The sequence below is a fragment of the Taeniopygia guttata genome, chromosome 4 (genome assembly GCF_048771995.1).
Source record: "Taeniopygia guttata chromosome 4, bTaeGut7.mat, whole genome shotgun sequence".
In the NCBI taxonomy this organism is placed as follows: Eukaryota; Metazoa; Chordata; class Aves; order Passeriformes; family Estrildidae; genus Taeniopygia; species Taeniopygia guttata.
In genome coordinates this window covers 47,959,699-47,982,440 of record NC_133028.1, presented here as the reverse complement: position 1 = coordinate 47,982,440, position 22,742 = coordinate 47,959,699, and the positions used below count along the sequence as shown (strand labels likewise).

Below are 22,742 nucleotides of genomic sequence, written 5' to 3'. Positions count from 1 at the left end.
GGGGGAGAGGGCCTGGCCGGAGAGCGAATGCTCTCCTAAAATCCTCCCGGGCCCCGCACACGTCCCGAACAAGCCGGAGGAAAGCAGCCTGGAACTTCTCTACTTGGCACAGTGGGAAGCAGAGGGACCCGCTGGAGGGGTGGCCCCGGGGTCCGTCCGGCTCTCGGAGCTCCGGGCGGTGTTTCGGCGATGTGAAAGCCCAGCGCCCGTTCCCAGAGAGGCGATTTTGCATACTTTTGCTTCTTGCTCCCCGCAGCTGCCCAGCTGGAAGGGCTCCGGCTCCGCCGGTGAAAGGCGGCGAGCGGCGCACGGAGGGGATGGCAGCGGGGAGCTGTCCCCCGCCGGCGGGGCTGGCAGGCTCGGGGGGCACCAGACTCCGCTGCCGGGGCTGCGGGGCTGGGACCGGCAGCCAGACCTCCTTCCGCGGCTCCAGCTGTCGCGGGCACGACACCGTTTCTCCTGCGGCAAGCCACGAGCCCATGGTTTGGGAATGGTGCCGCTAGTCCCGCTCGTCACGCACCGAGCCGCGGGGATGCGGGCGCTCCCGGGAATGAGTGTCCAGCTCACCCCGCGCTGAGCAATCCCCGCTGGCAGCCCGGTGTCTGCGGGCACAGGGCTTCATTTTGGGGAAGCCTGAGGAGATTTTATCTATTCTCCCCACCCCCCCACACACTTTTCTTTCTTGGCTTTTCTTTTACTCTGTCAGCCGCCACCGCGCACTACCAAGCTGCGCTCCCAAGCCTCCCGCCGCGGCCGGGGCAGAGCAGCCCGCCGCACAGCAGACGGGCTCTCGGGGCCGTGGGAAAGTGCCGCTGGCCCCCGCGGACGGGAGGGATGCGGCACGGGGGGTGTCCCACGGGGGGCGGCGGGGGCTGGCGCTGGAGGGCGGCACCCTCCGCCCCGCCGCGTCCCGCGAACCCACCGGCGAAAGCAGAAAAGGCGGAGGGGTGCAAGAGGGCGGGGGTGGGAATCCCCAAAAGGCCAGAAGAGCGTCAGCAGCCGGGAAAAAAGCCCCGCGCGGTCGGGGACGGGGACGGCGCCGGTGACGGTGCTGGGGGCGCCCCCGCGCCGCGCGCTGGGGGGGACCGGGGGGAGCCGCGCCGCGCGCGCGGGGCGGTGCGCGGGGCGGGCACCGACGTCAGGGCGCCGCGCGCATATTGATGCGGGGGCCCGGCCGCGCTCGCCAAGGAGCAGAAGGAAGCAAGATGGCGGCGCTGTAGGAGCGGGGAGCGCGGCGCCCGGGCTGTGCGTGCTGGATGTCGGCGAGGCTGAGGGACGCGGCAGAGGTCAGAGCGGGATCCCCGCGCCGGCCGCCTTCCCCGCCCGGCACCGCCGGGAGGTGTCGCGGGGCAGCGCCGCGCCGCGCCGCCGGGGGTCGGCGAGGAGGGGGCGCCGCCGTGGGTCCCCAACATGGCTGATTGACAGGGGCGGCGGGGGCGCCGCCGCCCCCTCCCCGCGGGGCCGGACCCGGGCTTCGCCTCGCCGCCCCTCCCCGCGCCTTTGTCTGCGGACGGGGCACGGCGGCCGGAGGCGCCCCGGCTTTGTGCCGCTCCCCGGCCCCGGGCGGACACAAAGGCGGGCGCAGCCCGGGGAGAGAGGCGGGGGGCTGGCGGGGCCTGGGAGGGCACCGGGGTGGCGAGCGGACCGCGGTGCCGGGGGGTCGGGAGGGAGAAGTGCGTGCGGGCGAGGCGGGGGCTCGGAGCGGGGCCTCCCGTTTTCCGTGCAGTGATCCACACGCGTGTTTCGCCCGCGTTGCTAAACCCCGCCGTCGGGGCACAATGTGGCCACGGGAGGAAAAGGAGGATCACTTTCCCGAGCGTGCTCCCCTAAAATAACGCTTTCGGCGAGGTCAGGCTCGTTCCCCGCCAGATGACAGACAAGAGCAACAACCTCGCCGCGCCCGAGTCGGACGCGCGGCGGTGCGCGCTCGCTCGCTCGCATCGCGGCGTTTATCGGCGCTAAATCACCCCCTTAGAAACACCAGCACTGATTCTCTTGCCCAGAGTTAAAAGGGAGCTTTTCGGCTCCTGGTCTGAGTGTTGGAAATTCAGCAGACTCTTTTCTGCTAAGTAATTTTCCTTTTCGGAGTGAGGTGAAGGGAAAAGTGATGTGGTGTAGCGTGCTTTCACCGAAACGCTGCAGCTAAAGATCTCATCACAAGATTTGCTTTCCATGATGAACAGCATGCCAGTGTGCAGCCTTTGAGCAGTGATCGGCAGCTCTGAATATATGTTCAGCATCATTTTCTTGTCTTCTTCTTTTCAATGTGAAGTCTAAGAGTTTCAGAGATGAGCAGATAACACTGTCCCTAGTGAAAGCAGGTCAGTGGGTGTTGTTTGTCGGCTAATGAGGCCGTCCTATTCGCGTGTTAATGGCAGGTTGACTTACTGCAGCAGGGGGTGAGTGCAGTCACACATTCACTTGTGTATCTGCATGTGTATTCCACTATAGCACTTTGGAGGTTGTAAAGTGCAAAACGGGACGTGGTTGCCGAAGATACTCAACAAGGAGATGTCAATGGTCAATAGTTCTGTCTAAACTCGAGTTACAGCGGGATCTGACGGCTGCTGTTAACTCTCTGAAACAATGTACCCATCTTGGATTTTATCCCGCAGAAAACCACCATTTGGAAGCAATGAAAAAAAAAATCTCTTTTGGGCAGTATATTGTCTCTCTCATGGAAAGCTTAGAATGAGCCCTGCCGGTAAAGTCAGAAAACATTTAAATCTAGAAGCCAGAGTGAGGGGAGGAGGGGAAAAAGGGAATGCAAAGCTGTGGAAAACAACAGGGTTTTGGTAGTGGTACTTAACTGCTGTTAATGTGATGTGAAAACTCAAAAGTTATCTTTCAGTGGAAAGAGTTGTTACATTTTGGGAAGTGGCATAAAAAACCCTTTGTGAATGCATACAGGGAACCTCAGAAAGTGGTTTTGTATTGCCCATTCCGGACAAATCTTCAAAAGAAGACAAGGCTGAACAGGAGACACTGAGGCACCAGAATCTACAGAGCTATCACTGTTAGTAGTAAGGTTTTTATGAGAACTTTGGCATTGTGGTGATTCATTGTGGTGGCTTTTAGCCAGGAAAACTGGTATTGTTTTTATATAGTGCACATGGTCTTAGACTTTGGCATGTCAGCATTGTTTAAAGAACAAGAAACGTGCGCTTGTTGCTGAGTTATTGAGTTACTATAATGGACAGATTTCTGAGGTCTCTTGTTGGAACCAGTGCTGCACTGAGTAGCAGAAATACAGGGTTGTAAATGTTTTGGCTTTTGCATGCGGAATTGGGAGAACCTGTAGTTGCTGCTGAAATGGACATTTCAGCTGCCAGAGTTGGATGGGACTGTTCCTTCTTGCCCAAGCACTTCAGATGCTGCTGGCCTGTGTCTTCCACAGTGTTCTCTTAAATATTAACAATAGCCAGACAGCCCTAAAGAAAAGGGGTGGAAACCCCCTAATCATATTTTGGAGCAAATCTGCTACTTGAAAAAACATGAAGGTCAGGTTGGATTAATGCTACTGACCCTGGTCAGGTTTACAGGGAGTGCTTCAGTCCTACATTACTTGCATGGACAGTAGTGTTTTTATCAGTGTGCCTAAGCAGTGACTTTAAATCCCTTGTTCCATTTAGTTCCAAGTGGAAGATGTATTTTGTGTTTTGACAGAAGCTAAGTAAAGTCCTTTTTAAAAAGCCGACAATTTGTGAAGGTGGAATTCCAGAAGAGCTGTCAAATTTGGCTGGTCACAGGGAGTGACCCCTCTACCTCTCTCACTGGGCTGCTGCACAGTAGTTCTAGGCATGCTGCTCATGTTAGCAGCATCTGTAAGCTAGCTTCACACTGGAGCTTGAAAGTGGTAGAACAAAGTTGCCAAGTTTCAAGTAGAGTCAGTGGTTATCTTGGAAACTGCACTGGAGAACACAACCACAAATTATTTTGGCAAATAATATACAGTATTTATTTAGTCCAGCTTTCTGATTGCTGTTAAGGCAGTCAGCCAGCAGCATTAAGTGTTGTGACATCATTTTGAAAGGCAATGTGCTGGTTCTGAAATGGAGTGGGATGTACTATGATTCATTACTAAAAAAAAAAAAAAAAAAAAAGCTGTACTCTGACAGAGATAAAGCATATGACTGCATCATGGCTGAAAGCCAAAAAGAGAATTGTATGAATCAATCACACTTGCAGCATTATTCCCATCCCTTACTTCATAAGGCAGTGAGTACCATATTAGTCATTTAGTGACATTCTGCAGCAGAAATATGTTTTTGAACACTGAACAAGTAACTACTAACAAGTTGCCATAGTTCCAGTTGCTACTTTATCATCACTGCTTACATGTTCAATTTGCATACCTCGTCCCAATAATCCTAGATAATAAAACCTTACAAATGGAAAGTACCGTGAGTAATGCTCTCAGTCACCCATTGAAAAGAAATCACTTCTGCTTACCTCAGGGTAGATAACTTTGCTTTAAAACAATATAGATGTGTGTGTGTATATATGTATATGGAAAATCACCCATTTTGCCAAGGAACTGCTCAGTGGGTGGATGCAGAGATGATGGGGTTGAGGAACAAAATTCTGAACCTCCAGCATCAGCTGGACTAATTCCAAAGAGAACTGATGACTGACCCAAAAAGGTTGTTTGGATTAAAATACTGGGAATGTGCCTTGCATTACATGGCAGGGAGAAAGAAGGTAGAGAAAAACAAGGTCTGAGAAATAGAAAGAACAGCTAACTAATCTTACTCATGTATCTCACACTGTTCTTAAAATGAAGAAAAAAGCATGTCCTAACTTATAGGTGGATCAGAAAGTTTTCTACTTCTTTTTCACAGTAAAGAATTTTAAATCTGAGGTCACTTTAAAGACAATTGCCATGCTTTGAAAAACACTTAAACAAAAGGCATAAAGATTTAGATTTCTGTCTGTCTTTTCGAGCAGGCTTGTTCATCTCCGTAAAACACCTTCCAGAATGCTGAATCATCTTAGTAAGCTGAACAAAATTGAACTGTCTTTAAAAAGCTAAGTTTTCTGTGGAGGTGGGGATTCCAAGTTGGAGTGTTGTTGCCTTGTAGTATACATATGGCAAGAAATCCCAGAAGGATTATTCTTACAGACAAATAAAGGCTTGCAGTATTTGACCTAATTCTTTGTGTGTGTGTTTTTCCTCTTACTATAACAAAAATAAAACGTTAAATACAGGAGACATTTCTGTTGCAGTGTGGAAAGGAATAGGCTTGTTCTATGCTCAACTTCAGCAAGAAAGGAAAATTCAGCATTTTAAGCCTAGTCAAGTACAAAGTTTTGTTAAACCACAACAGAAAATTTTAAAGAAGTGAGAAGGTGAGTGTTTAGATAGCTAAGATAACCAGGAATAGCTCAATAACCAAATACTCCTTGGAAGTGTCTTCCCCAGGTCCAGGGCAGTACCATCCACACTCTGATTAAATACTATGGTGCAATTTAGACAACATGAAATAATCTTCACATGTTCTACATCATTACCTCTAACCTCAAATATATTCCACATGTTTTCCCAGCATAGGAATATTTGTTTTACCAGGTGTATGCACGGGGGAGGGGAAGTCTCCAGGTTTAAGCTGAATTTTTGCAGCTGTATAAAGGACATCTTCAGCGCTCTACATGAGCTACCCTGGCCTTAAACTCACATTTCAGTGACTGACATTTAAACAACTCTTCTGCCTAATCTCCTTTCCAATAATGCATCAGCAGTCCAAGTTTGTGTTCCAGTGTCCTGGCGTGAGCTACTCTAAATTGCAATGTGTTGGGAAAGGATTTGGCTCCATTGCAGCGAAACCCCGGCTTACCAAGTGGGTAGGTTTAGGTCAGGACGATGACTCTCCATGTGGTTGCGTGCACGTGGTTTGAGTGTTTACAAACAGTGTCCCAGCATCCTCGGCAGCTGCCTTGACGCAGCAGTGAGAACAGAGTTCTAGGAATGTCCCTAGTCCTCATGGACAGCGGGGCACAGAAATAAAAAAATGCAGAGTTTTAAGAACTCATATCATAGCTGGGTTTTGGCTGAGCTTTCTGCATCTGTGTTGCATTCTAGACGGCGGGATCCTTTGTTGAACGCCGTTGTTTTTTCCCTCTGCTCTTGAGCACAGTCTGAGCTGTGTTGATGGATTTGTCTGGAACAGACTGACCTGAAGTATAAGATGAGGGGTTAAGGGAGTTGTTGCAAAGGTTTCAAATTATTTTTGTGCCCCTCCTCCCCTTTTAAAATTGTATAATTAATTCAAGTCCCAAAAGCTTTTACGGCAAAACAGCTCTTTACAATATAAGAAGCCCACTGTAAATGGTTATATATTTTTTCCTTAATTAAGCATGATTCACTGCCTGTTAGAATACTAGAACAATCCCCTTTTTAAAGAACAAGAAAGAAATAGTGAATCTCACTAACTTTATGAGTAAAATCAAATAGCTGAAAGTCTTTATTACTTAATGAGACATGTTGACACAAAGAGGCATTGCCGTTACGAAAGCTTATACCACTGCAAGGCAAGTTTAATTCCATTAGATGTAAGACGCTTGGTGGAAATTTCTGCATTTACTCAACCAAATGAATAATGCCACCAATCTGTTGCTCAAGAGAAAAAAAAAAATAAAGGAGGGGGGAGAAGTGGTGTTAATTATTTGGGATACCTTCCAGAGACAAAAATTTTGTGATTCTGTGAAAATGCACTGTAGCCAGTCAGAAGCACCCAACTGACAATGTGTTTTGTACTCTTATCTGTGCACCTAAACCAAACCTGTCAGGCCAGTTCTGGTCTTCAGAGACACTTGAAGCCTGTGACCTGCATGTGCTGTAGGACTTTATTATCAGAGATTCTAACACTCCTTATCTGGTCCCATGCACAGTTCCCTGACTTTCTTAGGCAGTTTTACAGGAAGCACTCAGAACCTTGTGCAAAGCACATTACTTGCTTTACAAAATTAATCCTAAGATCTGTTTTCTCCCCATAGCAAGGAAGTAGTTGGTACAAATACCTTTTCCAAGTTCTGAGTTTGTCTGAATGAGTCATGGTGTTCACTGTATATGCAACAGAGTAGGAAGGCTGATCACAGATCTTGTTATACACGCGGCTTCTGCTAGCAGTTGTATGTTCACATTGGTTGCTTCCATTTTATGCTGATGTCTATTACACCACTATAATTTTGTAATTACACTGCAGTGGTGTCTTCTCATTTGCAGGATAAAATTATTTGTGTCATATCCAGAATCTGCTTCTGTTTCAGTAAGCTCTTTGCCACCTTTCATTTTCTTTTCTGGCCTTTTTTTTTGACCTGCAGTTCTCATTACTCTTGCACTGGCTGGGTAGCAGAAGGTAGCAAGCAAGAGTAAATAATGTGAGAGAATACGTGACAAAGGCATTCCTGAGTTTGTGCTGACTATTTGTTCCTTCTCTTGCCACTTCTAGCACTGCTAGAGAGATCAAGGGTAAACATTAACCCTGGGCCTGATTGTGGCGGGAGAGTTTTGCCCTCATCTTCTGTGTCCTTTAGTATTTTTCCAGTTTTGTCTCTTCGAATGAATGACAACTGTTCATGCAACACTCACCCCCATTTCATGCCCATTATGCTTTTTTTCATCTTTGTTTAATCTGTTTGTTCTTTCAGTGCTACTTCACTTGTGTTTGAAGTCACATTCTTTGAAGTTATAAATTTTTTATACTTGCCAAAGGATACAAAACTCTTTTAGCTCTTATGTAAGCAAAAATGAGAAAAGAATGATTGCATATTTTCTCTTGTGTGCAAGTAGCATTGGACTCTCCTGCTCACAGTAAAACAAGGAAAAGGAATTGTTGCAGTGAATAGGAGTTTCTACAGTTTTCCCAAAGTTAAAGACCACAGAAGTGAGGTATTTCCATGAAGCTCCAAGTGCATGTACAGCTTGATAAAACAAATGCAATTTATCCCTAAAAGAGAACATACGAAAGCTGGCAAATACATGGACTCAACTCTTCCTGGGATATGGAGCAGTGGCAGTATGTGTACACACATATTACAGATTTTAACATACTTTCTGGTTACCAAGTTTCTGTTCCCTCTGCACTCCTTTGCTTACTTTTCTATTTAATTTCAAGTTTGTCTGCCCAAAACAGCTCTGAAGTATTACTTAAATGGCAACACTAAAAACCAAAAACAAGAAAGCTGAACAACAGGAAAGGGTCAGATTTAATACTTCTTTCATTTTGTGTATCTAGTAGACATTTTGTGGGAAGGAAAATGTATGCTAGTGTGTTTCCCATTCCATGCACAGGTAGTTGCAAATGTACACATCACATACCTAGAAGCAAGTGAAAATACAGACTAAATAGGGGAAAACACTCTTGATATTCATAAATATGAAAACCACACAAAACAGAAAAATACAGCCTTTCAGTTCTCTGTTGTTTCTATGGTGCTTTCCATACTTCACATGGAACATTTATTTTTCCTAAATAACTAAAGACCCATACTTTTCTGCTTCCCTGTAATCCTTAATGCAGAGAAGCTTCTGTAGGTGTAAGAAAACCAAGAACTGTGCTGATCTGTTTTATTTCTATTACTCTGTGTACTGCCTGAGAAGTGAGAAACCAGGCAGGAAAATACAGATTTCTATCTTTTTTCCACTGTGTCTATGTTGTACAGTTGACAATACATTAAGTATAGGTGGGTTTTTTTTCCCAATGTCAGCTGACTTGTGATCCTGCAAACTGACATTATCACAAAGCCTTATTCATTTTTCTTGGGCTCGCCAAGCTGTACCAAAGACACTTGGAGCAGTGAGGCACCTAGTAAGTCATATACTTTGTATGAAAAAAGAAAAAGAAAAGTAGTTTTGGGACTTTATTTTTTTTTTTTTGGGGGGGGGGGGACAAGGAGAAGAAATGAATGTAAAGAATACAGATATAGAAGCTAAAAACCAAATTTTTACTTGGAAGCACCAACTTTTCAAAGCAGTTGCAAGTTAACATGTATTTTGCTATAAAATGTAGACTCTAGCTGATGAATAAGAAGTTAGGCTTCTGGAAGAGTGGGTCTTGCTACTAACAGAATAGCTGCTTTTTCTTGAAACAATGAGCTGGTTAGAGATACTTTGTTGGACAAGCTGGAGCATGAGTCTAATTCAGGATGGCAACTCTGATGCTTCTAAATATAAGGAAAGTGGATAAAGTGAAATTAATTATTGCACATTAGGAGGTACCTCATATCCCAGCCACGAAACAGAATCCCACTGTGCTTGGGGCTGTACAAACATAAGCCATTTTTGTTCTGTCTTACTATTTAATTCAGTAAAAGAGGTGGAGAAAAAGGGTCTGGCAGCACACAAGAGGACAAAGTGTTAGTAACTCCTGTTTATAGCAGAGGCAGGCAGTTCCCTTTCAAAAACCTAAATATTTGCAGTAAATAAAGCAAAGCTGCTATTAGTGCCTGTTCTGTGTGTGTGTGTGTGTGCGTCAGAGGAGTTCCTAAGCAGAATTGCTGCAGCCTTTTCCCCAGGGTGCTGATGTTAATGAGCAGGCAAAACACGCAAAGGAGGAGAGAAAGGGTATAAAATTAATAAGCAACAACCGAGAGCCAAAGCACACAGGGATCATGCAATGTGGTACAAATCCTGCTGGAGTCATTCATTTCTGTGCCTTTTTTTTCCCCTAACCCTAGAAGACCTACAGGAAAGCTGTGGTATAGCTGGGAACTGAACCCATATCTCCTAAACACCAGAGCTTTACCCATGATACCCTCCTTCCTGCTCATTCAGAAGCTTACTGATCGTTTTCTCTGCTTACTAAGATAACAGAAGTATCAATTTTAAGAAACAGAAACTAGATGCTTTTCACTTTTTTTTAGAATTTGGTTTTCAGTACCATTTTCTGTTGATTGACAACATGTTCTGGTTTTGCTTCACAACCTTTCGGACCTCTAAATCAGCAGTGCTTATCCAAAACAACTCAGCAAATTAAATAAATCTTCTCAGGAAAAAGGATGACTTGTTGCTTTGTGGCACTGTTTAAACCCTCCACTCCAATTGAGAAAGAATGCAGGGAAGAATGTTATCTCCATTTTACTGGCATTGTAGGCGTCTCCACATACCTCCAAACAAATAATTAAAATAATGATAATTAAAAGTATTAGGTTGTGTCAGTCAATCACAGTATGTGAAACAGTTATGACATTTATATAAGTAGGTACTCCAGTTAACTCCCTTTAATACCCTTGATCCTCCTATTCATTCAGGCAAGATTTCCCACAGTCTGCAAGCCGTTCATGTACATCAGCTCCAATCTACCACACAATTCCCATTTGATCCATTTTATCAATTAAATGTTTGTCAGGGTCCACAAACCTTCATGTTGACATAACACTTTGTAGCAGAGCTCAAAGGAGGCAAAAAAACCAAAATAATACCAATTTTAATTTGTTGTAAGAATTGTCTTTGCTGGAGATGGGATGCACAAACCTGTATTAACTTGACATTGACCATAGCAGCATTCATAGCTTTCTGTTCAAGAGAAAAGAACATCTTTGAACTGCCCTCATCTCCTTGACCTGAATTGGAGATGGTAATCTTGAATGCCTCTGGCCTTTGGGAATTCCTTTGCTGTGGGTCATAGTCATAGCTCAGCCTGCCTGGTTATATAGTGAATTTAACCAAGAGCCCACCCTATTTAACTTCAGCACATTCATGGACTTGTGATACAATCCATGATGAACTGCATTTGGAAATAAAATCCAATAAGTAATTTAGCTCATGCAACATCTCTGGATGCTGGCAGATGCAGCTGACTGTGAAGGACACATAGATTTTTCCCTGCCATGTTCAGAGATGCAATACCACTGCAAATACTTCGGAAAAAGATGAAGCTGAGCAGAGCACTTGGAATGGCTTCCCGCAGTTGCTCCTCTCCCCACAGCAGTTTGGAGGTTCAGCCAGCCCAGCCCCACGTGGCTCAGGTGCACGTGGCAATGCTGTTTGCAAACACCCTCCGAGGTCCCCGGGCACCAGTGGGTGCCACACTGCAGCTTGTGAGAGCTCCCGGTTTTCACCACAGTCTTGGCTGCTTGTAGCAGTTGTGGCTGAGGGCAGGGCTATGATGGGCTGTGGAGCCTGCTAGCTTGTTCAGGTTTGCTCATTTTACATTTAAGCAATATTCAGGCCAGGGGTTTAGAGCAAGGTCGTCCACAGTGAGTCAAAAATAGAAACTTCATTGCTCGATAGCGTAGTAGCACTGGAGAGCGCTAGCTAGATGTACACACAACAGTGAGGAAGGTACTTTTCTGCTTTCCAGAAACACTACTAAGAAATTGGGTAACATTTACAGTAGGGCAGGATTTAAAAAACCCTGTGGAAATAAATGGACACTTATTTTTTCATTTCCCACTAACAAACCAGGGGCCAATTCTTGTCCAGTTTTAAGAGATGGGGCTCAACAAAACACAAGTAATTTGGAGCAGCTAGTTAAAACCAAAGTTGCATTATCACTCAGAGAAGACTGCCTTAGTTCTGCTTTGTTTTAGCACACCACTGGCATACAGTAAGAAAGTGGTTTGAACAGCTGTGTGTTGCAGCGTTAAATGGCCTCCCATAGCTGAGGCACAAAAAGACAAAGCCTGTTTCTTTCCAGCTGCTCAGCTAAAATTGTATTCACTTACTTTTGCTATTCTCCTCACCAGTTCAGAGTTCAAGGACTCATATATCTACCATACATTGAGTTCAGATAACAAGATACAACTACATGGAGGGAAACAAACAGAAAAGTTCCCGTTCTTCAAACACAAGCACTTTTTCTGTACTTGTTCCCCTGTTTTGTTTCGGGGTGTGCACAGTTTATTTTTCTCCTTTTGTTTTACTCTCCCTCCCCGCACCCCCTCCCGCTCACCCTCTGCTGCTTGCACACCCTCTTCCAGCCGCCTCTCTGGCTTGCCTGGCCGAGAAGTGCAGACTCAGCAGAGACTGGTAACACTTTAACTCTTTGTCCTATTCTCAGCTCTCCCAGGAAAGGTCAAAGCAAATGAGACTCAGAGCTGCGCTTGAAACAGAGCCCCTATAATGGAGAGGAACATTGACCACAGACTGTCCCCCCCCCCCCAATCACGTTTTATTGGTTTTATTCTTTCTTGAAGCATATAAATATGTGATCAGCACGAGATGAAACTTTGCATAAGTTTCGGTGGCTGGACCTGCTTATTTCTTGTTAAGAGGAAATTGAAGACTTGTGACTTTTGTTTGTACTGGCTGTATCATGCAACTTCTACTGATAAACAGAAATCATTTAGGAGCTACTTCCTCAAATGCCTGAAACGTGGTCTTAATTTCATCAGTGCAAAGCCAGCAAAAAGCTATTACAGACACAAAGTCTCTGTTATGTGTCTTTGAAGTAATTTTGGAAACTTTGGCAATGTGCCCTTATACAGTTCTTTTCCCTAAGAGTCACAAATTTGCATTGTGTTCTGGGACCATGTGGGCTCCAATTTTAGTGACTTAGGGCAGAAAGGAGTTCCATTTTTCTTAAGAACAATTCAGCACTGCCATTTGCTTACATGAACAGACAAACCTGCGGGGCCCCGCCATCAAGATTAGCACACGTCCACGTGTGCCACGTACAGGGAAAAGGTTCCCACTTGCCCTTCAAACACCCCGCCGTGGTGTCTCACAGGGCTGCAGTCGGTGTGCGCCAGCCGGGGCGCTGGCACTGGTTGGCTTAGCGACATCACACTGGCGCCAAGCTTTACCTCTTGGTGTTGGCACTCCAGGTCATGCTGGTGTCGCGCCACGTGCTTACGCGCACATGGCAGCAGTGTTTACAAACATGACCCCAGAACTCTCACTGGCAGTTATGAAAGAGGCAGCGAATGCCACGTCCCGCGCGCCAGGCTGACCTAGATCGCCAGTGCTGGGAACGGATAGCGAGGCGCTCGTACCCACACCGGCTCTGACAGACGTTCAAAGCAGATGATTTTGCTCCCAAACTGTTTTGAAGTATCACTGCCACCATGAGAGCGTTTTCCACCATAAACTAAAAATAGATACTATTAGCTAGCAGGAACGGCGGGTAAGTGATTCAGCAACTCAGGGATAGAAGTGACTGTATTCTTCGGCACTCTTAAGTCTGTTTCTGCATTGAACTAACTCAGCACATAAAATTCTCACAACGGGAAAGAAATGCAAAGCTGGATTACTTTGGCTAAAAGAAAAGAACACTGCATGATCATGTAGTTCCTGACTGACAGTTCATTTTTTATTCTTTTATTAACACTTGCACTCAGGCACTAATGAATGCTTTGTAGTCAGACTATGACCATCCATTTAGGAAAAAGATGCCTTAGTAATTTCAAATTAAACACTTCCATCTACAAAACATGAATACCACTACATGGCTGTTTTTTTGACATGGGCCTCAAGAAAAGAAAGCATATGAAAAATGCTGCTTCAGCAAACTAAGCACTCAGTGTTCAACTGTCTATTCAGTGTCCATGTTCTATCTTCACATGTATATTTTTTACAGTACACATCTACTGGAAAAAAAGAAACATTCCTTCCTCATTGTTGAAGCTCTTGAAAGAAGTTTGTATTGTATGCCAAAGTACTCCAAAGCAGCTTGCTTTCTAGAAGTTAGCAGTTTATAGTAGAGTGAAGTACCTGATCCAACAATTCATTTTTGACAGATTCTAGCATTCTTGAAATTGTCTCAGAAATACACGTATGTGGAGGAAGACAGGTACTATAACTGTGAGTGATTGCTTAAGATAATCAGAGTTTTCTTGAAAAAGCTGTGAAATGAGCAAAAATAACCCATCCTTGTTAAAAATAATTTCCAGTTTTCACTTTTGAAATTGAAGAATATAATCTCAGTTTTGCAGAATTCTCCTAAATTATTGAAAATTTATTTTCCTCCTCCCAAATAGAAAGTTTGACTTTTCGGAAGCAGATGAGATGGTAATAAGATGGTAGTTCTATTGCAATACATTGCAGTGTTTGTAAATATCATAATAATAAAGCCTATAGGAAAGACACATTATGAGCTTCTCCATGCCTCTTCTGCAATACAGTTCAATCCCACTATTGAATAAAATTCTTCTAAATATAGATGTCATCTTTTCCAACCATACCCATGGCAGCTCTACATTAGAATTGTCAAAATTCCTGCAAAGTTTCTTTGCTATGTAAGCAAAATTAAATAAGAAAGGGTGACATGTGTTCACTCTGGCTTGGTCACTAGCTCATCTCATATGGTCTCTGATAGCTCTAACCTGAGATGGGGAACCACTGTGCTGGTCAGCCCCTGACCCATTGCCGGTTTTGTCCAGTCTCCTAACTATTTTTAATCTTGTATTTAGAATGTGAGCAAACGTACTTGGTACTGACCAAGTACAAGTATTGCTGTCTTTTCACTGCTGAATGTTCATTACAATGTTGATTTCACTGTATATAACAGACCTAGAAATAAGAATGAAAGTACTGAAATGGGTCACTGCTGTGTTCTTTTTTCAAGAGCTCTTTGTAGTATTTCTCCTACCTGAGGAAAGCAAATCCACCTTACTGTGAAACTGTACAAGTATGGGCAGAGTGGGAGAATGGAGAATTAGAGCCTTGATGTAAAATCATTCCTTAATGTATATAGCTTTCCTGTTGGGTACATCATTGTACATCCTCTGGATTCTTTCTTCAGAAACCCTAAAGCACTTTTAAAATTGTTCTGAATCAGAGAGTTCTGAGGTTTACAGGGACTAGTTTATTAGTATTTTATGATGTCTGTGGACTTTACCAGTATGTTTTGCTTAACCAGTGTAATGACTATACAGATACACAAATTCTGTATGGTGAATCTCTTACTCAGAGAATGTTCTTATTGTTTCTTCTTACACTATATGAAGAGCTTCTTCTAGTCACCCAATGAAGAGAATATAAGGGAAGAAATGCTGTTTATGATAAAATTTATTTTATTCAGTGCTTTTAGCTGGGGGCGGGGGGTAAGGCAACAGTGTAAGATTACCTTTGTATGCTACAGGGTGAATACCGCCATTGTGTCAGTTTAGATGGGTATCTCAAAATAAATACAGACTCTGTCATGGGTTTGTCCTCTAGGTAAAAAAAGGATTGGAAATCTTGTTTAACAAGTTCAGCAAAAGGCACACCTAAAGTTTAATTATGTCTTCAGATGCACAGGTACTTCAGATGCAAGTCTTACTAAAGAGTGTTACTCAACTCCCTGAGAACACTTAGGACTTTTGATTTTTCTTATACTTAGATGGATTGATCTACAGTCATGACAGTGCACAGTTTGGGGAAGAAAATCCCTTGGCATAATAAACAACTATTCCTAGCTACAGCTCTCTCTGCCACCTAGGTGTGTGGGAGAGAGGAAGAGATTATTCAACAGTTCATTTTTTTCAGTCAATACTCCTCTTTTCTCACCACTCTGAAAAGCCTATCTACCAATAAAAAAAAGCAGGGGAAGATGGAGAAGAGATGAAACAACAGTTCTGGTATTTACCTGAAGGTTTTGTATTAATGTTTCTTGGAGTTGGGAATCTTGGATAGGATCTGAATTGCGCATCAATTGTGTTCCAAAGGTTGAAGCTCTGAATGAAGCAGTGAGAAGACTTCCTGACCTAGGAGGTAGACAGATGAGTCAAATTGTTCCTCTGTCTCTCTTACTTATTGTTTTCTCTGCAGAAAATGGTTCTTTGACAGACCAACTGCTTATTGATTTTGTGCATAGAGAATAAAATGTACAGAACACCTGCTGGACAGTGCATTAACTAACACTAACAACTGCTTGCAGCACTCACAGGCAAGGTGGGAATATGCAATGGGCCTCCTAAATACATGTTCAGCATAGACCACTGGCAGAAAGTGTTTCCCATCACCCTACTTAAAAACATAACAAGTCCTGTAAATTCAAGAGTTACAAGAATGATCATATGTGAATAAGAGAACAAAAACAATGAAAGGAACAAGGAGCATTTCAGATTTTTTACAGTACTGGGGAAAAGTGCCTGGAGATGTTCTTAGAAAACCAAGAAAATCCCCCCTTATAGAGTGAGGTTAAAAAACAAAAGATGGCTGAGCCATACCAGCAATGGCTCTTCTTCATATACACAGGATTAAACCAGTGAGGTGCTGAGGTTTCTTCCCATGTCTTTCAGTCCTACAAGAAACACTACTGTGCTTTGCCCACCAGCCTGACTTTGGCCACGGCCAACCTCCAAAGCTTCAAAATATGACAAAAGCCCTATTTCTAGTAGTCAAGTTGTATATCAATGAAAGAAAGCAGCTGTATGTATTTAACAGCCAAGCTGCAGAAACCCTGATTCATTCATTCAACAGAGATACACCAGGAGCGGCAAAATCAGACCTTCTCTTCTACTCATGTTTCAGTATCCTGGCAGCCTTTTTTTTCCCCCTGATTTTTATCCTTGCTGCAGGTTCATAAATGTGGAGTATGCTTGTCTCAAGAATGGCAATTTTCCATGAAACTCCATGCAAAAGAATGTCATGCTTCAGTGTAAAGTTCTGATGTGGACAATTTGGGTTTGTTTAATTTTGAGGGGAAGAGTGGTCAGTATCTTTCCTTTGTGAAGTCCTTTTTGGCCTGTTCAAACTTGCTTGCATCCTTATCCAGGAAAATTCTCATCAGGATATACTAAATTTCCCTCTACCAGTGCACAGCAGTAAGAGAAATGGACAAGCTGTTCCTAAAAGTTGTATGAAATAGTCATGGAAGAGATTATTTGTTCTGTCGTCTTTTCCCAAGTCAGCCAAATCATACAACTGGCACTTCTGGTAAATAGGTGGATAATCTGCTCTAGAAGACCTCTGCTAAAAGTGATTCTGTACTCTTCCAAGTTTTCTCATTTTGATGAACATTTTTGCCTTTCAGACAGATAAAGCATTCCAGTTGAAGCCCTGCCAAAGCTTAAGAAGAAAAGTAATTTAATGTCTGACAAACCCACAAAAAAGAGCCTTTGCAAAAATTGCTTTTTTTTCTCAAAAAAGTTGACATAACCACTCAGTTTCATGTTCACTCTAGCTCCAAGAACTCTTGTTCCTCATTCAGTGTTTTTGCTCATGACTGTTCCTGTCTTGAGACATTGCCCTCAGGCTACCAATACAATAAACACCCTAAGAAATTCAGAAAAAGAGCTAGTGTGGGAAACAGTGAAACAGTGTCATCAAGAAGGAGGAACTGCATAGTGGGGGGATCTTAAATAATTATACATTTTTGTGAGGGTCTGGTGATCCATTAGAATGTGCATTTCTTGGCCAAGGACTGTGCTCCATCTGGGCACACTGCTGCTTTTCTGTGCATGATGCAAAGAGTTCTTTGCCATAGAAGAAGATCTGGACAATACAGTAAACAGCTTAAGTGTAGGCACTTGCTCAATGTGGCAATAAAGAGAAGTAGGAAAAATAGAGGAACATAGTACTTAATCTTAGCAGTATGTATGGCTTTGTTAAGCTGCAGTGAATGAAGACAGAAACATGTTTCAGAGAATGCAAAACACTAGAAAATATTTCTCTTGAGCTATAGTGCCAGAGGTGTATGGTTTGACCATGGGAAGATCTGAATTTTCCTCTTCTTTCTTGTCCCAGTGGGATTTTCAGATGAAATTTGCAAATTATGAGTGTTCCCATGTATTCTGACTCCAAATACAATAGCTTGTGCTGGGTCAGGGCCTGAAAACAGGCAGCACAGAATGAGGGACCAGGAAGTAAAGCGCAGTGAAAATAACTCTGGTGTGTGAGCTAGATAACATACACTGAAGACAGAGAAGGGCTCTGAGGAGCTGACTTTGACTTTCTAGCTCAATTTGAAGAAAGACAGTATTTAAAGAAGATAGCAGCCAGCTTATTTCAAATTGCTGAAAGGAAACAAAGACAGTGGGTGTGCTTAATCTAAAGACCTTGCCATCACAGCCTGTCACTTAAGCAGGTTCCTTTGTAAGTAGCAGACATTTCTGTGAATTAGGACCATGTCTAGGCTTCTGCTCCTTAAGAATACAGTCTGTAGGGGGTTTAAGTCTCATGGTTTTGGCTATCACATGGAGGTTGACTGAATGTATTACTGAGTGATTATACATTTCTCTGAGGCATTTGCCCTTTAGCAGACCATGATAAAGGCAGACAGTTGTTTGCTTCAGCGTGGCACTTCTCAGCTGCTACTGGCTGTTTCCCTGTGTGCTCCTTCCTCTAAAGACTTCACCACAGTATGCTTGAGAATACTGCTGCAAAAACAAGGTCCAGAAAATCTCTTTATCAGGAACATGTACAGACTGTCCGCCTACTCCAAGAAGCTATTTTTCTTCATTTGTTCATTTTTTCAACATCCCAGAAAGTTGTTGTTTATGTCACCAGCAGCAAGCGTGACCACTTCCACAGTTCATTGTAAAGCAGTGGCACTGCTTTAAATTAAAACTGTTACATTATCTAAAAAGAGCAAACAAGTGTTGGGTTTTTTTCAAAGATTAGATTGAAAGAACAGGAAAAAGCTCTCTCCTTTAGTTCTTTTCTTTTGTTTCTAGTTTTAATATTTAATGAACATGTGATATCGTTTTAAGCTAGTCCTGATGGTCTTGTGAAGTTAGTATTTAAAGCAGATGGCTGCAGTGCTTTAATAAGGTGGTTACTATAGAAACATAGCACTGTGAAAGCAAGAGTTACTGTAATGCATAGTTCCCTCACTAAACATTTTAAAGACTCTTGATCTACATGTAGCAGGCCCAAAGAATACTAACGAAGAAACGGAAAAGAGAGATAATATGCCTGTAGTATTTACTTCAGCTGGGGTCCACTTAAACCTAGCTGGATAGCTAACATTTTTGTGGCTTGCTAAAGAGCTGCTTGAAACAACATGAAACATGCAAGAGAGATAAGCAAAAATATTGATGGAGGAGATGACTGTGAGCAGGAGAAAGATCATTTCAGTTCTCTTTTTTTTCAGAAGGCATGTTGAACTCAAACATTAACACAAACAAATTTAAAAATGCAAAACACCCCCAAACAGTTAGCTAATATACCCAAATATTTACTTCATAATTCTTGGACTTTTTGTTTACTTCATCCTTGCATATCTAATGTTTACTCCATCCTTGCATATCTAATATCTATCAACACACTTGTTGCAGCCTAATGCATGGGGAAGGACACATCATGTGCTTTCAAGGATCTGGGCTTTTTATTAATGCCTCTGGTTTTCTTTCTTTTGCCAAAATTGTTTTAACCTGAAAGCACCTAAATTCCTCTGCATGTGCCAAAGCATTTTACAGGCTATGACACAGACTTTAGAAATCCTTTTAAAATGTTAATTATATATATATGAATATGATTTGAAGTAAATCACGATATTCAAGGGGGTAAATGGCAGTCCTTTTGGAAGGGTTACGGGTTCTGTATTCAGAACTGAGCAGGAAAGTGCTACCTCTGATTATGTCTTTCCCTCCAGGGAATTTAGAAGTAGTTTTCAGCAGTCTCAGAGGGTGAGTACATGGAGATACTGGTTGGAGAACTGTAGAGACTATGAAGCAAAGAAGGTTTAAAAGCACCACTGGATGTAAAGATAGCACTTGTGAGAAATAAACATCCTTTCATACAATCTGGGCATCCTGCAGAAACTCCTATTTTGCACTATAGTCAGCAACAGTGCTGACCTGGACAAGGTTCAGAGGGAACTGGAAACAACCAAGGCCTTTTCTTTGTTTTATCCTTTCTTTTGTTTCTTTCTATTCTCCTAAACTCAGAAGGTATTTGTGCTTGCATGTTTTCTGCTTCCCTCTGTACCTTAAAACACCTAAACTGAGCAGGTTCAGTTGCAGAGGTTGTCTCTGTTAGGGAACTGAACGTCATTTTAAAAGCAAGAAGAGAAAAAAAAAAAACCTGTGAAAAACACTCAACTTACTTTTTCTATTAGTTAAAACTTTCAGAGAAGGGAAACCACATGTGATCTAAAACGCCTCTCACTATTCTGCTTTGTCACTGTGACGCTTGCCACTGTCATCCTCTACACACCAGTCAAGGTACATCTTACCTACTTTGCTCTGTCCTTTAGTTTCTGTCCTTCCAAACATCCCTGTCTCACTTATGAGGCTTAGCCTGCCTCATTGATCTCTGTATTTCTCTCATGCCTGAGAATTATTATTCTGCCCACAGCTTTGCAAGTTTAGCAAGTCTTGAAGTCAGAGGTATTCCCTGCTCTACTTTACATACTGTCTGCCTTTTACAGTGCAGCAGTAAAGCTGTAGACAGATACTCAGAAACAGATATCAAGCCCTTATCATGATGCTCACTGTTTTAAATAATCCTTCAGTACAGCATTTGCTCTCTGAGGATGACAAAGCTCACCCTCAGACTATCTCCACGTGCCCTTACAGGTACATTAAACACACAGGCACAGCACACAAAAACAGAGATCTCTGTCTCTATTTTCATAACAGGAATATTTTTAGGCATGACAGATACTATGAAGGAACTCTGCCTGGCTGCACTCAGGATAGATGGGGCAGGGTATTTGAGGTTATTACATAGCAGTTCTTAAAAAAGAAAGCTTTGTAATTTGCAGGCAAAAGCTGAGGGAAATCTGTCCCTCAGACACCAACAAAAGGAGCCCTAGGGGAATGGGTAGCCCTGTGGTCTTGATGTAGATTTAGCCCTGGACCCATTCAGTGACCTCAAGAGGACTTGTATGATCCATGAGCACCTGTTTCCACTTCTGGCCTTTGACTGCTGCTCCATGTAGGATTGTAGTCTCTGTACTGAAAAGCTTCTTCCCCTTTCATTAAAAAGAACATGAACATGAGTGCTTTTCCACAGTGGCAATTATTTAATCTCACAAATAATGTCACTAACTGCACTGAGATCACATGTGAGAACTTACATGCATTCATGGAAGAACTCACTCTATAGCCCTTTGGGAAGAAACATATAACAGTGAGGGGAGTCAAAAGGATATTTTATATTCTTCCAGTGTCTAACAGGAGGCCCCCTAGCTCAGCAGATGCATGAAGACATGCCTACGGTACATAAATAGCACATAAATATTTTTTTCTGTATAATTTCTTTATTATTTTTAAGTGCAAATATTGGGTAGAGGTGTAAAGCTTGGAAGTGTATTGAGTGAAATGGTGTAAAGTTGGGAAAATCCTTGCACCCTAGACTTTTATGATAGAATATGAGTCAGAAGAGGCAGAAAGGTCTTTGTAGGAAGATAACAAAAAAAAAAAAACAAAAAAAAACAAAAAAAAAACAAAAAAAACACCCCACCAAAAAAAAAAACCCAGAAAAAAACATGCTTAGTATGGCTTGCAATAGAAACATTCTGTCATTGTCTGTGGTGGCAGTGGCTTATCTTTCACACAAGCAGAAGTAGAAAAAAAGTCTGGTGATCACAGCCTCTGGGAGATTATCTCATAGCACTATCTGAGTTAGTCCTAAAGGGCTGGAAACCTTTTACGTTGATGCAGTCATAATTACATGTGATCCAATTGCATTTGTGGAATTAACTAATCACTGATATGAGTAAGGGGCTCACAAGTCAGCCAGAAGTTACTGTGGGAAAACCTCTGTGGGTTAAACCGAAAGCTGTTGAGAAATGTTGATATTTAAATGGCAAACACAGTAGCTCAACAACATGGGGAATAAGCAACTCTGCATCTAACATTTCCTGGCATATGACAGTTTTGAAAAGGGGATTACTCTAAACAAAATTCTCAGTCTCACGTATGTTCATAGCTTTAATTAGACCAAGCGTAGATGGAAATTCACAGTCTGCCTAACTTATTTAAATCTCTCTGATATGTTCCCTTTGCACACCTGTTTGAAATAAAGTGTGAGTGGAAAGAATAACCTCATGGTGCTCTTTCAGGCTTTTCTTGTATAAGATAGGTGGCTTTGTCTGCCTGAGTTGCCTCAGTTCCTTACTATTTAGAGTATTTTTTGGTAGACAACTGGGATCTGTGTGTGGAGAATGCTTGTTGGTGAGTGCAGCAGGAAACTGCAAGGAGCAGGCTACGGGAGGATACTGTAACCTAAGTAGCGTGAAGACTCCACTAGCCAAGTCTCATAAATGGCCATGATCATGTGCAACTAATACATAATCCTGTCCCAGTTCTGCCTGTAAATTATATTTTCTTCAGTAAAACTATATTGTTCACTCTTTCAAAATCACAAATTTGAATGCTACTAGCTAAGGGAGGGGGCTACTGCTAGTCAGCAGAAGCTACCCCATAGGTTAAACTGTGAATATCAAGTCTCTATATGTGATTTTACATCAGCTTTTCAAAATATTCTGTGTTTGCTAAAGGGGATGTTAGGTCTGTTTCATTTTGAAAAAAACATATGTAAAGGGGCTGAAGATCCTGACTACAAAATAAAAAAATCACTATTGTGTGGTAAAATTAAAGTGGCAGCTGACAGATGCCAACATCATAAGGATTACTCAGCTATACCCATCACACCTATCAGCCTGACTGAGGAGACCACAACCCGCAAACTATGTTCTGAATTACAGGGTTGCATATATGCTGACACTCTTTTTAAACCAAAATTCTAAAAAGATCTTCTCACAAGAAGATGTAACCACATAAGAAGACTCTGGATTTATTAAAAAAAAAAAAAAAAAGAAAAAAGTATGCTCTGTGAAAGTCCCTGCCACACCCCCATTAAAATGGTGCTTTTTTTCAAGTTCATTCTAAACTCACTGAAGTGAGTGAAACAAATCTAATTTCAGTGATCT

General features: G+C 42.8%; 1 protein-coding gene across 2 annotated transcripts in view; it reads left to right on the top strand.

Moving 5' to 3' along the window:
* The first annotated feature begins 1,128 nt into the window (after positions 1-1,128).
* TET2 (tet methylcytosine dioxygenase 2) overlaps positions 1,129-22,742 on the top strand; it is a 68,105-nt gene continuing 46,491 nt past the window's right edge. For both annotated transcript variants that reach the window (XM_030271640.4, XM_030271641.4), the window contains exon 1: positions 1,129-1,286. In XM_030271640.4, coding sequence (XP_030127500.4) covers positions 1,257-1,286 — 30 coding nt within the window. In that variant the 5' untranslated portion in view covers positions 1,129-1,256. The remainder of the gene's footprint in view (positions 1,287-22,742) is intronic.